This window comes from Heptranchias perlo, chromosome 23 (genome assembly GCF_035084215.1).
Source record: "Heptranchias perlo isolate sHepPer1 chromosome 23, sHepPer1.hap1, whole genome shotgun sequence".
Taxonomy (NCBI): Eukaryota; Metazoa; Chordata; class Chondrichthyes; order Hexanchiformes; family Hexanchidae; genus Heptranchias; species Heptranchias perlo.
The window spans coordinates 27,306,239-27,325,233 of record NC_090347.1 but is presented as its reverse complement, the minus strand read 5'-3'; the positions used below and the strand labels follow the sequence as shown (position 1 = coordinate 27,325,233).

Here is an 18,995-nt window from a genome sequence, read left to right as displayed (position 1 = left end):
TTTTAAAAACATGTAGAACTGAGATCATAACACTATTGAACTGATTAGTATTACTTGGGGGCTCTGCCAGTATACAAAAAAAATGCAGGGGCAGCAACGATTTATAGCCTCTATCTGCGGCTCATCAGTTTAAAAAAAATCAACCACGTGAAGGGATATAGCTGAACCCAGTTTTGTACAGGCAATAAAGATGATTTACCTCACGTTAGCTAAAAGAAATCAAGAATATTCCAGACTCCAGTTAAGAGTTTATATAAATCCAATACTTATGAACTTCAATTTCATAATCAGAACATTCAGTTAAAAAGACTGCTATCAGTTTGTAATTTTCTTAACAGAAAAGCCAAAAGAAAATTGAGAATAAGTAGAGAAAGTAATGTGAACAAAAAGACACTGCCTTCAAAAGGTTTCACTGAATTCTTCATTCAGAATTTTTTGTTTAAGAACACAGTATACTCAATATTAAAATAAAATGAGTTGTTCATAACTTTCAGGTTCAAAACTTTATTGAAAAGTCGTGCAGCTCCGAAGGGGGGGGCGGGGGGGGGGGGGGGAAAGAAAGAGAAGAGAATCCTAGAAGGTGGGATGCCAGGACTCTGCCCTCATCACATTAACCCTCCACATTGAGGTTCTCAGCTATATAACAGATCTTATTGATCATTTGGATGCCAGATAAACAAGCCATTACTGTGTGCTTAATACTTTGAGGCCAAGAACCAAAAGAACAGGGATGTGACAAGCCAAAAAGAATACTTAAATGGTGCAAAAGATGAGCTCAACTATCTCCCAATATTGGTCAAAATTGGGTTTGAAACTTGGGTCTTTGAAGGAAGTCCAAAACATTTAGATACTTTGTGTCTCAACAGATTTAAGTATATTATTCTACTTAGTCTGCCTACTTATTTTTAAAAAAAATGTAGAAATAATTTTGGCTTCAAAAATATCTCCACAACATTTCAAGATAAAAACTCAGAGCGACCAATTTTTCTTTTGCATTAACACCAAATACATACTATTTCTTCATGCGCCTTTTCTGTTCAATTTCCTCAAGATACACCCCTGTATAAATTATAACAGGAAATCTATTCAGGTAACCACTAAGCCACCTTTTCACTTATTTGCAAATTTCCACAGAATTTGTATTGCTGAAATTATACAGACATTTCATTCAATTTTCCAATCCCCAATAAATGAATAATATATTTAAACAATTAAAAAAATGAGCACTCAAAAGTGTGTCTGCAAATAAAAAGAAAGTTTCACAGCTTTAAATGGTTAGATCAAATTATTCATCTGCACCACTCATTGCCCTCCTCCCCTCTCGTTTGCAGCAGAAATCTGTTTACTATTCTTGCACTGCAAAAACTAAAGCATATTTTAAAGGTGTACAGAATGCCCCCTAATACTCTACAACAAGGCAGGCTAGAGGTGGATTTTTTCTTAATTCGTTCATGGGATGGGGGCATCGCTGGCAAGTTCAGCATTTATTGCCCATCCCTAATTGCCCTTGAGAAGGTGGTGGTGAGCCGCCTTCTTGAACCGCTGCAGTACCTGTGGTGAAGGTTCTCCCACAGTGCTGTTAGGAAGGGAGTTCCAGGATTTTGACCCAGCGACGATGAAGGAACGGTGATATATTTCCAAGTCGGGATGGTGTGCGACTTGGAGGGGAACGTGCAGGTGGTGTTGTTCCCACGTGCCTGCTGATCTTGTCCTTATAGGTGGTAGAGGTCGCGGGTTTGGGAGGTGCTGTTGAAGAAGCCTTGGCGAGTTGCTGCAGTGCATTCTGTAAACATTCACTCCCTTCACCACTGGCACACTGCGGCTGCAATGTACACCATCCACAGGATCCACTGCAGCAACTCGCCAAGGCTTCAACACCACCTCCCTAACCCGGGAGCAATATCCTTGCAGGGGGATTTGCTACTGCTGTTGGGGAGGGTTTAAACTAGAGTGGCAGGAGGATGGGAACCTGAGCGGGGAGTCAGAAGAGAGTAAAGTTGAGAGAAGCAAGAGAGGGGAGGACCCAGGGGAAATTTACAATACAAATAGTTGTTCAACAAGTGAAAGGGAAAAGCGTAGAGCAGCAGAAAGTGTACTTTAGGCACCTCAGATAAAGTGAAAACCAGAAGGTGTAAAGCGATTAACCCAGCATCAAAGCTGAAGGTCAGGCTAGGGAGTGTGGCCCAACTAAGTTCTATATACAAATGCATGGAGTATAAGGAATAAATTAAATGAACTACAGGTTCAAATTCAAATTGGACGGTATGACATGATAGCTATTACTGAGACATGGCTGCAGGATGGTCAGGATTGGGAACTAAATATACTGGGTTATAAGGTCTACAGGAGAGATAGGGAAAATGGAAGAGGGGGAGGAGTAGCCTTAGTGATTAGAGATGAAATCACTTCAATGATAAAAGAGGATATAATGAGATGTAAGCAGCCAACAGAGACCTTATGGGTTGAATTGAGAAAGAGGAAAGGATCTAAGACTATAGTAGGAGTTGTGTATAGGACCCCTGGCAGCAGCTCTGAAGTGCTAGATTGTATAAATGCAGAGATTAGACAAGCGTGTAAGAAAGGCATAGTGGTCTTAATGGGTGACTAACCTTCATAGATTGGGAAAAGCAGACTAGCAACTGTCAGAAAGGTAGTTAATTTCTTGAGTGTGTCCGGGACAGTTTTCTACAGCAGTACGTCCGAGGCAAGGGGGCAAGCCATACTAGATTGAGTAATGAGTAATGAACCAGATTTAGTTAACAGCTTAACTGTGCGTGAACATCCATACAATAGCGATAACATGATGAGTTCAAGGTAGTGTTTGAAAGGGAAAAAAGTGAATCAGCTGCTAAAATTCTAGACTTGGGTAAGGCCGACTTCAATGGGATGAGAAAGACTGTCCACAGAAAACTGGGCAAATCTGTTAATGGGTAAAACGACTGATGATCAGTGGGAAATGTTTAAAGAAACATTTAACGTGATACAGAATCGGTTTATACCCGACGGGCAAGAACGCTACTTGCCAAAAAAAGCCATAGACAACTAAAGAGGTAAGGAACAGTATAAGACATAAGGAAAGGGCACACAAAAAGGCAAAAAATGGCACAGATCCTGGCGAATGGGAAAGATACAAAGATCAACAAAGGGTCACAAAACAGATAGTAAGCGCTACAAAGAGTGTATGAAAAGAAACTTGCAAGGGATATCAAAATCAATACGAAGAACTTTTATAGTTATATTAGGAAAAAGAGGGTGGTCAGGAGCAGCGCTGGCCCCTTAAAAACTGAAAGTGGGGATATTGTCATTAACGATGGGGAAATGGCAGACATGTTGAATAATTACTTTGTGTCAGTATTTACAGTAGAACAGGATAGCATGCGGGAAATCCCAAGAAAAATAATATTGAATCGGGGACAGGAACTCGATAAAATTAACAGTAATGAAGAAAATTAAAGCACTAAAGAGTGACAAATCCCCAGGACCAGATGGTTTCCATCCCAGGGTGTTAAAGGAAGTAGGTGAGCACATTGAAAGATTATAGTTACGGCATCTGCAAAGTTCTCTAGATTCAGGAACCGTCCCTCTCGATTGGAAAATTGCACGTCACTCCGCTTTTTAAGAAAGGAGAGGGAAACCAGGGAATTAACTCAGTTAGTCTAACATCTGTCGTGGGGAAAATGCTGGAGTCCATAATTAAAGATAGGGTGACTGAACACCGAGAATTTTCAGTTAATCAGAGAGCCAGCATGGATTTGTGAAAGGTAGGTCATGCCTGTCAAACCTGATTAATTTTTTGAAGAGGTGACTAAAGTAGTGGTCAGGGGAATGTCAATGCATGTTATTTATATGGACTTCCAGAAGGCATTTGATAAAGTCCCACATAAGAGACTGTTAGCTAAGATAGAAGCCCATGGAATAGAGGGAAAAGTATGGACTTGGTTAGGAAGTTGGCTGAGCGAAAGGCGACAGAGAGTAAGGATAATGGGTAAGTACTCACATTGGCAGGATGTGACTCGTGGAGTCCCGCAGGGATCTGTCTTGGGGCCTCAATTATTCACAATATTTATTAACGACTTAGATGAAGGCATAGAAAGTCTCATATCTAAGTTTGCCAATGACACAAAGATTGGTGGCATTGTAAGCAGTGTAGATGAAAACATAAAATTACAAAGCCATATTGATAGATTAGGTGAATGGGCAAAACTGTGGCAAATGGAATTCAATGTAGACAAATGTGAGGTCATCCACTTGGGATCAATAAAAGATAGAACAGGGTACTTTCTAAATGGTAAAAAGTTAAAAAAAGTGGATGTCCAAAGGGACTTATGGGTTCAGGTACATAGATCATTGAAGTGTCTTAACAGGTACAGAAACTAATCAATAAGGCTAATGGAATGCTGGCCTTTATATCTAGAGGACTGGAGTACAGGGGGGCAGAAGTAATGCTGCAGCTATACAAAACCCTGGTTAGACCACACCTGGAGCACTGAGAGCAGTTCTGGGCACCGCACCTTCGGAAGGACATATTGGCCTTGAGGGAGTGCAGCGTTGGTTTACTAGAATGATACCCGGACTTCAAGGGTTAAGCTACGAGGCGAGATTACACAAATTGAGGTTGTATTCTCTAGAGTTTCGAAGGTTAAGGGGTGATCTGATCGAAGTTTAAGATATTAAGGGGAATGGATAGGGTGGATAGAGAAACTATTTCCGCTGGTTGGGGATTCTAGGAGTAGGGGGCACAGTCTAAAAATTAGAGCCAGACCTTTCAGGAGCGAGGTTAGAAAACATTTCTACACAAAGGGTGGTAGAAGTTTGGAACTCTTCCACAAACTGCAATTGATACTAGTTCAATTGCTAAATTTAAATCTGAGATAGATAGCTTTTTGGCAACCAAAGTGATATGGGCCAAAGGCAGGTATATGGAGTTAGATCACAGATAAGCCATGATCTTATCAAATGGCGGAGCAGGCTCGAGGGCCTGAATGGCCTACTCCTGTTCCTATATTCCTTCCTATATTAGCCCCTTAGTTCCCCACTATTTCTGGTATGCTTTTTGTGCCTTCCACTGTGAAGATAGATACAAAATATTTGTTTAATGTCTCTGCCATTTCCTTATTCCCTATTATAATTTCTCCTGTCTCAGCCTTTAAGGGACCAACGTTTACTTTTGTTACTCTTCCTTTTTACATACCTGTAGAAGCTCTTACAATGTTTTTATATTGCTTGTTTACTTTCATATTCTATTTTCTCCCTTTTTAATCAATTTTTTGGTCATTCCTTGCTGGTTTCTAAAACTCCCAGACCTCAGGCTTACTACTATTCTTCACATTATAGGCTGCTTCTTTTAATCTAATACTATCCTTAACTTCTTTTGTTAGCCACAGATAAATAAAAATTCCATGGGAAAAGTGATTTATCAATGGAATGTGTATTCGTTGGTATGGTCGAATGTAGATTCGTATCATGACCAACATTGGTCCCTCAACCAAAGAAGCTGGGTGCTATGTTTGACTACATTAAGTGATTAATTGGTTCTGAAATATTCTGGAATGTCCAGGGGATGTGATAAAGCAGTTTATAAATGCAAGTTCCCTCTTTAATCTTAATTGATTTTAAGTAAATTTTCAAGAATTCTTGAAGCTATAAAAATAGGCTTCTCATCACTTCCCCTCTCCAAGATTAAAGACATACTTTTTTTAAGCTAAAAAAAGTATGCTTAAATAGGTTAATAGATTCATTTTAATTGCAGTCTATAACATGGGACATGAATTGCTAAGAGTTATAACAACTAGTTACTATTAGGGTTTGACACTTGTGTTTTTTTTTGGGGGGGGGGCAGGGAAGAGAGAAAAAGAAAGATTTATGAAATTACTAAAGTGGGTCAACTTTTCTTCAGCAGAATTACATATATTAATATGCAGGCCACCACCTGAGTCTTTCAGGGCACCTGAAAATGAAGACCATGAATCCACAACTTCCTTCCACAAATGGTAGTTTACTGATAAGGACACAAATTTTACTTCTAATTCAATGCTCTTTGTACGTACCCATTCGCTTGCAGGACTTGTTACAATTTAGGTTCTATCCTTGCAATTTTAATGAGAGTTTCTAATTAGTAAATATGGATGAGGGAGACTGACCCAGTGGGCTGCACAGTATCCAATTTCATCTGATACTGGGATTTAAAGCCAGTTTCGACTGACTAGGTGAAAGTCTTGCTAATGGCTGCAAGAGTCCCAAGTGAAACACTTACAGCAGTCTCAATCCATTTCTAGTGGGCAAGGATCCACAGCACAAAATTGCTCAGTTACAAACTGGTAACCGAAGAGGCCACAGAATTATCGATTTAAGAGGTGGAAGTGTCATACTAGTGCAGCAGGATACTCTCGAGGCTGGAATTAAGTCAGGTGGTTGGACTAAGGGGAGAGCTTTATTTTGCATCTAGATTTTGTATCTTATTTTGTGCTTTTTAAATGTCACTTTTGAGATACTTGTATATTTTGCTTGGCCTTCAATTTGCAGTTACACAATATCTTAATTAAACTGGGAAAACTCTGACTTTGCTCTCCAAGGCCATCATTTCTTAACTTGTGCAAAAAAAAATTACCAATAGATCTACTGCAAAGTGTGTGTGAATTAAACTTGTGTTTGAGGATACAACCATTCTAGTTTTGACAAATTTGGGAAAGCATTCAAATTACTTAGACAAATTGGCAGACTAGTTTCATAATTTTGGAAAGCAATTAGTGTACAATTAAAGTAAAAATTCTAATTGCAGACAGTTTAAAACATGCTAACCAAAGAAAACATTATAGTACATAGATACAAAAAAAGCCATATACAAGTCAAAAACTTCAAAAGCTAAAACAGCAGTAAACTGAACTGCAACTTGATTTTAAAAAATGGCCTGACTAACTCTCACCCATCTATTAAATAAAAATGGTATTCAATTTTCAGCATGCAGAGTGTGATTACATAATCCAACAGCATTTAGTGACCCCTCAATGCATGGATCATATTTAGTTTACTAACAGTTATAAAAACACAAAGTATCACCACCTTTGCAGAGATTGGCTTTAAACTTCTCACCATAGACAGTACGAGGACAGGTTACTGCATACGCTTTTGTTCCGGGGCACTGAGTGCTCCATATACCATAGCCAACTTAATTTGGCTACACCCCTAGTGAGAAACTTAATGTTTTACTTGATGTTTAAATTTAAAACTCCAGCAGCTAGTTTTGAGCAGTAAGTAAATACAATTTTACAGTTTTGACTGCACTGCTTAAGCACAAGCAATCAACAAGAGTTTAGTTCTATATAGACAGTTGATGCCAAGCAAATTCAATCAGGCCCATGCGATGCCTATCTTCAGTCAGGGGATTATTTCATACCAACAAAGGGCACGAGGGTCAAGTTCCATGTGTTGTTTCTGGCATTTTACCACTGATGGCCCTAGGCTCTGGAATTCCCTCCCTAAACCCCTCTGCGTCTTTCCCCTCCAAGTCACTCTTTAAAACCAACATCTTTGACCAAGCTTTTGGTCACCAGTCCTAATACCTCTATCTGGGCTCAGTGTTAAATTTTGTCCGATAACACTCCTGTAAAGCGCCTTGGGATGTTCTTACTACATTAAAAAAGGTGCTACATAAATGCAAGTAGTTGTTGGTATTGCAGCAAAACAAGACAGAATTGACTTTCCCAACCCACTTTCCAAGCTAATTAATGTTTCAGCTTCACTTATACAGCAGATTCTTTGACAAATTTCAACAAGATTTCAATCTCTGGCACAGGCATGGTCAAATGGCCTCCTTCTGTGCTGTATTAATTCTCTGTTTTTTGAAATATTTGCATATAAAGATTCCCAAACCATTATTAGGTTTGGAATAAACCAGGATTTTGTAATTTTATGGCTATTAGATTCCAGAGTATCATGCAGTATGCAATTAAATCACTATCATTTGCAGAGATATCCAATTTCAACTGAAAATGCACCTTGGAAAGAAATGAATCTTTCAGGGCTTCCCTGCAAAAAACTTGCAGTAAACAGCTATAGTCTTCCCTCACCCTTCCCATAAATGATGTCAAAAATCTTGTGATGCAATAAACTGCCTTCAACTATCACAATAGTGCAAGTCCTGTTGATATTGATAACAGATGGCAGAGCATCATAGCAAAACAACCAAAAATATACCAAAAGGCTAATGAGCTGTAGTGAAGAGTTCTGTATAGCTTCCTTACTATTCCACATATAATTCAGGAATTAATTCACAAACTAAGTGACTCAACATTAAAAGGGAGTTCTGTACTACTTATCTGCATTACAGTAAAGGAGTGCAGAAACTGGGAGATGCACCCTTGTTCTGTTGGCAAAACGCACACAATGAGGGACTTAGTCATTTAGAAAGGAGTCCTTGGAGGTCCTGTTGCAGGAGATGCAGTAAAGTGTGATCCTCTTTGAAGCCAAAGGCCATGCACCGATTAAGGCAGAGATCCAAGCTACGTAGATGGAGATAGTTGAGTGCGTGAGGTCTCAGTCATACCCGAGACCATGAGTGATAAGTTCAGTGGCATCAGGAGAAGTGTACATCATGCATTTAAGGCATGATCCAAATTTCAATGTTCATCTCCTGCACTCCAAGCCTAACTGCATGCAAAGCACACTAAGCCCTTATCACATCACTTTCATACAACATAAGCTGCAGGGCATAACCCGAGTGGTGTAAACTAATATCTTACACACATCAGTCTGAAGTTCAGCTTGCAAAAAAGTAGAATATTTGAATAATGTGTTAAATTAGGGTCAGACTTGCCTGCAGCACTGCCTCCTTTTGCTCCCAAAAATCACATCTTGCAGAGTTTGGCAGGCCTTTAATCAGGCACATGCCTGATTTTCCAACTGGTACCCATCACAAGCGAGAATGCATGTCATTGGGTGGAGTCTTGCAACATCAGGGCTATAAAGTATTCATCTTCATGCCATTGTTATTTGGCACATATAACTCTTACAATATTTAAACATAACTGGCACATTGCCTTCCAGCTCAGTTAGTAAAACATTTAATTGCAAATTTATATGCACTATTACCTAAGTTTTACCCACTTTCAGCCAAGTTTAAGGCAGCTGGATCCATTTATAAACAGCACTAGCATTTCCTGATTAAAATGTTTCCAAATGTTGACCCAATACAAAGCCATTGAATAATGCTATGGAAAACATTAGGAGATACAAATCTGCAGCAGCTGCATCATTTAACAGAGTATAATGAAAACTAAACTTTGATAATTAGAGCTAGTTCACTTTACTGAGGAATGTGGCATGGAACACTATTCTAAATGGGTTCCTCTCACGTCATTCCCCAAGAAAAGATGCATTTAGCCCAAATCTTGATACAATCATGGTATTAACCTTGCAAAAAAAATCTCCATTTTCACCATCAAAAGTGCATCCTATTACAAGGTGACATCTCTACAACATAATCGAAGGCACGGACATATGCTGGGATATGGTTCCTCATGACCAAGCAACTCTTGTGCCTTACCCAAGTTGCCATTTTTCATGTGAACCTATTTGTTAGGCTATTCAATAGTGGAGGCATCACAGCTGAGCTTGACCCTGTATTCATCATTCATCGACAAGCACTACAACAGGGGCCTCTGGATAGTCATCAGAAGTGGGCAACTCTGGCTGATTGTGCTAGGGAGGAAACACAGACACTGACCAACAGTAGCACCCTTACGATACCATGATTGAGATCAGTTAACTTAGTACAGACTAGGGACTGGGCCAAAGACTTGATGTTCTTCATTGCCCTGTGCCCACTAAGCCATTAGGGGGAACGGAACACTCAATTTTCGGTACAGAAAATGAAATCACGCCATTAGAAGAGCAGATCATCCTGTAGCAAATGATTAAGATTTTAGGATACTAGATTAGAATCTAACTGCTAAGGACATCACTAAGAGCAACCACCAGTTTAGCACCTGAAGTTTCAGCTTTTCTTTCCCACCCTTACTTCTGTCCTTTTTAAAAAAAAAGTGGTATATAAAAGATTAGGCATTCAGATGCTACAGCTGGAAAGTTTGAGTTTTGTATAGGATTTACTAGCTGCAACTGAACTAAAGCATTGGGTCTAAGTTTGAAGCCTTATGCATAGCTCCATTACATACAAAAAACAGTCAAATCCTGGGATTTTGACCATTTAACCACAGAATTTTTTTTTCAGGGGGGGGGGGGTGGAAAGAGAAGGAAGTTACATTTAAGAGTTGTGTTTTAAGCAAAGTGTATTCATACAAATTTTAAAAACACATTGGAGAAAGTTAGCATATTGGCAACCTAAGACTAAATAAGAAATTAGTTAGCCTCTCAGTAATCACTCAGCACCTCACACCCATTGTGTTGGCAGATTCCTGGTCCTGGGCACCCAATAGAGGTTATGTGGCATAGGCCCTCCACTCAGGTTGTGAACACAGAAGTTAAGAAAAAACAGTCCATCAGGTTTTTCAAAACAAAGATGTACGGGCAAGGTTTTGCCTGACTTAGCAGGATAATGCATAGGGTAATTAGGTTTTAAGTCAAGTAAGACAGTCTACTGATGTGGGGGAAGCATAGTAGGTTGTTATTTATATTATTGCGCAAAGACAAGTTGCACTGATTAAATTAAGAATCTGAATATACGGTTGTTCTCTGTTCACTTGTTATGAAATAAAGCAACTTAAATTATTTACATCTACCCTCGTCTTACCAAGTGTTTTCCTTGTCCACCTTCAAAAAGATTGGAGGGGCACATGCAAAGGACACAAATACCTGGTCTAGATCACAAGGGGATAATGGTGTTACACCATTGGGTTATTCAGTAGATATTATGGAGCAAGAGCCAACTCTAGCATGCAAGGGGTGGGGGATCTTCATATGGGAGCAACTGATGCCCCTGAACCAGAGAAAGAATCTATTGACCTAAATTTGTACACTCATCGATAAACTGTGTGCCCTTCATTTAAATATGTAAATAACCTGAAGCTTAGTGATTTAAGGCCAATGAAGACTTTTTTTGCCTTGTCACATCCAGTTTTGAAAGTGCGACAAATTCATTTGTGAATGAGATGCTTATAGATTCTTCATTCCTCATGCTTTAATATGGTTCAATAGTCTATTGTAGCTAACAAGCAATTCAAAATTATCTAGAGCACATTACACTAGTGGTAAAGGATGTTCATGCAGTCCCCTGGTGCTGATTCAGCTCTAGTCCCTTCCAATTTCTCACCCCACTGCATTGTTCTTGTGTTGTGATAATGCAAACCACTTACTCAAAAAATTACATATTCAAGAAATGTCACCTTCTGTAATGCTACTATAGCTTTCTAAAAATACTCCTGTATGTTTCCATTAAATATGGATTACACATGGCAGTAAGCAGATGCTACAGCCAAAAATTCAACATATTACCACATCACTGAAAAAAAGTAAAAATTGCTGTTACATTAACAGATCAGGTGTATACAATACTTGGCTATTCTTTTCTTGTGTAAATGTTGCTCACACAAATGGGCAACAAACTTGGTTATGGCAAGTTTATACTGGCCAGGACAAAAGAATCATTGATTTGATGTATTTATATTCATATAGTTAACAATCTTGAAATAATGGAAGCTGAATAAATGAATGCTTCACTTGATCCCACCTTACACTTTTGGGGTTTTTATGCTAGCTATTGTCCTTGGGATCAGTCATTAGCCACTTCACCAAGCAGACCTCGTGTGCTACACAACCTTGCCTGCTGAATACCTAGGTAAATGTAGCAAGATCCAGGAATCGGAGACACCCTTATCAATGTACTGGAATATATCCATGACCACCCCTCCCCCCACAAATCTCAGGTCTGAAAGACAGAAGAATATGCACTATCGGATTGTGCCTCAGTCCATAATTAAACATTTATTAAGTGAACAGCATTCAGTATAAAGTAATTAAAAAGCTTAACTAGTCTCCTTAAAAAATGAAAAGCAGTGATGTTCCTATATTAATCTGCAACGTACAAAATGAGCACTTGTGTTTCAATGATCATTTCAGTGGTGAAATGTTACCACAGAGCCCAAGTCGCCCTGCATCTCTGCTCACTTCAAAAGTTAACAGATGTTTAAAAAAAACTTGTTGGAAGGTGAACTGAAACAAAAAAGGTTATTAAGCCACATTATCCGAACAGCTATTCACAAATTGACAATTACATGTTTGTCCAAACCATTTTGAATGATTGGTGAACAGTGTTCAGCCAGCAGTGACATTGCTGAATGGCCCAATGACTTAACATTCAAATGGTATTAGCATATTAAACCACCTTTTGTTCAACAGGAGCATGCCACAGATGCATATTAATATCTTCAACATATCAGATTGTAAGGCACATTCTCTGCATTCTTTTGCAGAAACAGCTAGTCATACCCAAGTTTAACCCTGTGTTTTCTATGACAAGCAAAGAATCCAGTAATTTACCACCACTTGTTACTGGCAACACAAAAATGCCAGCCCATCTGCATTGCAACCAATTTAGCACATTGATATTTGAAAAAGTGTTTAGTTTTATGTAGATTTTTAAAAATGACCAAGTATAGAAATTTCACACTTCAGTGTCAAGCAATAGAAAAAGAGCAAAGTCTAAAGAATTATATAATTCTTGCTAATGGGTTTCAAGAAAATCCATATAACTAATGGGAAATTATGAAAGGTTTTATAATCAATTCTTCTTCTAGGAAGAGGGGAACAAGAGTAGACCATTCATTTTATAATCGATTCTCACTTTTCTCTGGCACATGACAAAAAAAAACTTACTTTTAATCCCCCTCAACACTTAAAGCACTTTTTTAAAAAAACAAAATTTACATGGTTTGGCTTCCATTTAATTTCAAAAACATACCAATTCTGACCACTATAATAATATTGTAAATGCATGTGGTGCATGTCATTTCAGTGCTCAAGGAACCACAGAAGCTCTAATACTATATTTTCCTTATCCAGAATACAAACAGTTTGCAGCACACTTCAGTTGGAGTTAGAGTTCAATTATGCTCAGTTAAACTCTTTATATAAAAAAAAATCCAACTGCACTGCATCCAGAGGCAGATCAGCCTTTAGAAGCAGTGGTGTTACATAAATGTGGCATACATTCCTGGAAGCAGGAACCATCTAATCAGGTGATGTTTTGTTCCCTCCTTCCCTCCCAAATCGTTTGGAAGTGCTAACATTAAACATTTGTGCACACTAAAATTGTGCTCAAACACTGGCCTTAATGGGAGCGAGGGGACTAGAAGCCCACTTAGTAGTGCATCAGCATTGGAACTGCATACCAACTACAAGTCATCCTACCCAGATAAGTTACACAGCTGCACACCAATAAAAACCAAGACAGCAAAAATCATCCAACTGCACATAAAGGATCAAACTTAACAGCTAGCCTCTTGTAGTAAAACCAGAACAATGCAACCACTATGTAGCTGTTAAAGTCCATTTTGCCTAGCTCATGCCAGTGCAACTGACCAGACCACCTGGCTTATCTCTGCACGAGTCTAGAAACATATGGGAACAAAAACTCCAGTAATCATGTTAGCTCTCACTCACTATGATATAACCCCTAAACAAAACAACCATTATGTGGTACAATTCCAACTTGTGAACAGCCAAAAATGTGGACCCTTTCCAAGATGGTCTAATAAGATGTATTGCAACTGCAATTACTAACATCTGATGTACAAATGGTCAAACATGACATGCTTCATCATTAAAAACTTAACATAAAACGTGTTTATTTGTGCTATTTTTAGCTTTATGGAGTTTTAATCAGCAACTTTCTTTCTGAATGTGCACTTCAGTTATTCACAAATATTTACTATTGCATCATCTCCACAGAGGTCAAAGTCAGCAGACCATTATGGAAAAAAAGATTGCTACTGATCTTAGCGTAGGTTTGCTGCCAAGTTCCTAGTGGTATCTCTGCTCATTCCCAAGCCAGCAGTTGAAGAATTCATACTTTTAAGTGAGTTAGCTGGTTCCAGGTGACGTAGTAATAGGAATACTACAAGTTGGTCTCAACTGGTTGAAGCAGAGGGAGAGCCAAACTTCCTGCTCTCAAATGCATTTTGGTGGCTTCTTCTAGAAAACATGCATGTGGACATAGGGTTGAGTAGGTCAGGGTCTTGTGATTCTTCTTCTAGGCAGATAGGAACAGGAGTAGGCCATTCAATTAGATCATGACTGATCTGAACCTCAACCCCAGTTTCCCACCATTGCTCCATATCCCTTGATGTCCTTACCTAACAAAAAAAACCTATCGATCTCAATCTTGAAAGCTTCAAATGATCCAGGTCCTCCTCCTATCAGCCCCAGGTAATTTGGATTGCTGACCCACTTGGCTTGCACATAAGAATGGCAACTTGGTCCCAGTGAGCAGCTTGTGGAAATTTCAGAATCAGGGAGAAGAGAAGGTTTAATAGAAAAATTAAAATTCAACTTCAGTTTCAGGAAAGTATAAAATTCTTAATGTTCTGAAGTCTAAAGCTGCAAAATACTCATTTTTAAGCGTGTCTAGTACACAGCTTCCTTTGCTTTCAAAAAAAATCCTGAATCAACTTGCACTCACACTGAATTACATTGAAGGGGCAATTGTAAGAACTTTTCAATCTTTCCTTTATTGTATATACTGCAGTTTTTGCAAGTACAGCTTTAAGTGATTTCAGTTCTGTTCTTACTACCAAGAAAAGCATTTTAAGCACTCCAAATGTTCACCTTGTATTATGCTTCAGATTTAGTTAAATAATTGCCAACTATCTTTTCAAGATGACAAAAATCTCACTTTTCACCGGCATCTCCACATCACTTTTCACCCTAGTTAGTTTCACTTATTTTTTCTCTCATTCAGCTTTTCATTAGCTTAAAGTGCCAAATGTTCATTTGTGACCCTGAAGGAACTAAAGCAGGCTGCATGATCACAAATAATATTCAAGCCAATCTTGTCCTCACCTGATTTTAACAATTATACAGACCAGCCGATGGTTATAAATACACCAAAATAGAAATCTGGCCAGATCATATCACACTGCATTAAAAAAACACTCAATTCCCTTCTGGTTCTTTTATCAATTATCTTAAAATCAGTGTCCTCAGCTTACCAACCCTCCTGCCAGCAGAAACAGTTTCTCCCCATTTACTCCATCAAAACCCTCCATAATTTTGAATGCCTATCTTAGGACCAACTGACCCATGTTCAACTGTTCACATGGAACCCTTCTCCACTTCTATATAATCCCTGCTCATCCTTCTCTTCCAGAGAATAATCCCAGTTTCTCCAGTCTCTCCACATAACTGAAATCCCTCATTCCTGGCATCATTCTAGTAAATCATCTCTGCACCCTCTCCAAGGGCTTGATATCCTTCCTAACGGGTGGTACCCAGAATTGGACACAATACTCTAGCTGAAGCCTAACCAGTGATTTATAAAGGTTCAGCCTAACTTCCACACCTCCACGTCATTCCTTGTTTTTGTACTCTATGCCTCTTTATAAAACTGGCTTTTTAAAAAAAAAATGAAGAGCCATATCAACTTGTCCTGCCACCTTCAAAAAAGTGTATGTGAACTCAGGTCTCTGATCCTGCACTCCCTCTAAAATTGTACCATTTAATTGATATTGCTTCACCTTATTCTTCCTTTCAAAAATGCAAACAGCACACTTCTCTGCATTAAATTACATCTGCCATGTTCTACCCATGTCACCAGTTTGTCTATGTTCTCCTGAAGTCTGTTACTATCCCAACACTGACCTCTAGGGGACACCACTATACGCTTCCCTCCAGTCTGAAAAACAAACCAACCAGTCACCATTACTCTCTGCTTTGTCTCTTAGCCAATTTTGTATCCACACTGCCACACTCCCTTTAATCCCATGGACTTCAGAACTTGGGTTATATCAAGTATAAGAGTTTGAAATGGGCTGTTGATTTTGGCTCTGTGGAGACAAGTGGGCAGGGGAGGGATTGGTCACCTTTGGCTGGGTTGCCTTCCATAGTTGTGCTGAGTGCTGCCCAAGTCTCCATACTTGTATCAGATTGCCTGGAGGCACACCAGGAAATCAATGATCATTTCATTATTATATCAAGTACTGATTTATACAATGTCAATACACATCATATTCGTAGCCAGGATAAGCTTCCAAACATTTTTTTTTGCAGGTATGGAGGAGAAAGAGCAAGAAAGAAAAAAGGTGCAATAGAGAAAGAATGAACTTGAATTTACATAGCACCATTCACTTCCTCAATATGCCAAAGTGCTTTGCAATCAATGAAGCACTTTTTGAAGTGTAGTCACTTATGTAGGCAAAGTGCAACAGCTAATTTGCACACAGCATGGTCCATAAAATAGCAAAGAGACAGATAATCGATTTCTAGTAGTGTTGGCCAGAGTACCAGGAGAACTCCCCTGCTCCTTTTCAAATAGTACTACATCCACCTTAGCAGGCAGTCCAAATACCACCACCACCTCCGGCAGTGCAGCAATCCCCCAGTACAGCACTATGGCATCAGCCTAGATAATATGACCAAGTCTCTGGAATTGGGTTTGAACCCATGACTTTCTGACTCAGATAAGAGTGCTACCCACTGAGCCGAGGCTGTCACTTACAGGAGTTTGGAAGGGTTAACCCTGAATATAGTGGGCATCATACTCAATCACTAGCTCAGTAGCTAATAAATAGGATCTGAAGCCCCACTACAGTGAATGAAAATTTCTTTTGTGATGGGGAAGAGGACACTGCTTTTCATAAAGGGAAAAAAAACAGCAACACAAAAATGGAAACATGTTGACTCGTACATCTCTAGAGACCCCTTATCCTAATTTCAACTTTAAATTAGTAACTAATATTTGTACTCAGACTAGACTAGAACAGGTGCTTTACTTCATGTGAAAGCAGAAACAGCACAATTGCTAAATTTTTTGCTGTACCAAAACAAATTCAAGGCTCACATCAAATTTGTTTTGGGGAAAACTTCCCACATACTCAAGGATAAATAGCACTGAAAACTGCAGGTCATTTTCCTTCCACTCCCACTTTAACACTTTTGCATCTTACCTTGCAACATGCTTCTGTAGGCACTTTCGGAGATGGCATAGATATGAGGTGGCATCTCATGTCGCTTTTTCCCTCTGTACATTTCAATAATTTGTTCAGCATAAATGGGGAGATTCTTGTATGGATTTATAACCACACAGAACAGTCCAGAATAGGTCTAAACAAGAGAAACAGACACCATTAAGAACTTTGAGAAACAAATGGCATTTTAAGGTGGCATGCTGTTACAAATCAAAGCTTGATGTCCTACATCCAGAACATGTATTTAAGAAAAAAAGTGCATTTTATGGATTGCTGAAATGGTGTCTTCTCCCATGTCAAAGCTCTTGGTTGTTGAGTGAGGGGAGAACGATCTAGCTTGGAAAACCATATCCAATAATTACTCAGTTTTTGAACTCTTGTACTAAGCTACTTTGAACTTCTAGAATCAAAGCACTCCTATACAAAATGGATAATTATGCAGAACCAGGATATGATGATTCAATAATCTATTAAAAAGTGTAGTATCTGGCATATCCCTTATCTGGGGACCATATCGGGATTTTTGGAACAGGGATTTGCTTCATTTACTCTGCACTAACTTGCAACTTTAACTCTTGTACTGTCTTGTTTGCCAATCCGAATCAGCCAATTGGGACATCAAGAATTCTTTGCTGCCTATTCCCAGTCTAGCTTGTGCTTTTACTCTTCTGATCCTACTATCTGTACTAATGAGTTGATGTAATCTAGCTGCCATGGAAGATTTCTTTTCCAACAGTTCTATTAATGCATCCTGCTTCAATTATGCCTGTTATTCTAATATCTTCCATTTAAAAAAAAATCCCTATCTGATTTGGCAGATAGTCAGTCTGAAGCATCACATACCAACTTTATCATTGCTCAAAGTATGTAAATCCACTATTACAGCTCTTAAATACAAATTGTTTGACATTTTGCATTAGCTCAAAGTTTAGAATGCTCTGTCATAAGAGTTAGCTCCACCACTCATGCTCCAACCCTATCCAGTATTTTACTGTCAATTCCATTCTATATTCATCCACTTCCTTCAGATTGCATGGCCTCAGCTCAGAGAGACCCATCCTCTCCCATGAAATGGCTGAATCACTACATCTTGATTTAGGAATAATGGATTGAAATTTTGGCTTGTTTCTAGTTTTTAAACAGATATAGGAAGGCCATTTTTATGTTGAGAGAGGGAAAAAGGGCAAGAGGGGAAAAAGACTGGATTATAATGTCACATTTGCTCAGGGAGTACCAGATTCACACCAGCGTGTATGTGCGTCAACATAAGGAAAGAGAACAACTTTGCTGGGGTTTGTGGTAAAAGCACATATGCATCAACCATGACTAAACCAGTTTACATTGCACAGTGGCAGTTGAAAAATTGTTTGAAATCTGCAAATAGGGTATACCACGTACCCTAAGTGACAGGCACAGGAGAACGTCTGGATACCCAAAGTTCTGGGAATATTGGCAGTCAGCCAAGAAAGCAAACACCAGGGCATTGCTATGATAAAGAGGTTTTTAATGAGAAAGTTTTAAAGATGCTGCTTGGTCACTTTTCAAAATCCCACCAGCTCCTGGGATCCAGCCAATCTGATCCCTCAGATTAAACTCAGACTTGACATTTTAATTATATTGAGATTAATTACCAAAGTTATGCTAAACAGTGATACTTAATACTGCTTATAAGAGAACTGTAAAACTACTGTACAAATGAATCTATTAAAATACAAACAGTTTGTGTTAATGTAAGCACACAAGAGTGTTGCATAACTGAAATGTGTGTACTTTTCAACTGATCTTTCATTGCATTAAGCAGGTCAGGCAGTTCTTGAACAGTGTTTTGCTACATCCAGTTATAGCCTTGATCTGGGTCAGTAC

The 18,995-nt window shown here is 38.9% G+C and overlaps 1 protein-coding gene across 4 annotated transcripts in view; it reads right to left on the bottom strand.

The window, feature by feature from the left end:
* Positions 1-18,995, bottom strand: part of LOC137341207 (myosin-10) — a 133,416-nt gene that overhangs the window by 100,303 nt on the left and 14,118 nt on the right. For all 4 annotated transcript variants that reach the window (XM_068004249.1, XM_068004250.1, XM_068004251.1 and 1 more), the window contains exon 3: positions 17,112-17,268. In XM_068004249.1, the coding sequence (XP_067860350.1) occupies positions 17,112-17,268 (157 nt within the window). The remainder of the gene's footprint in view (positions 1-17,111; positions 17,269-18,995) is intronic.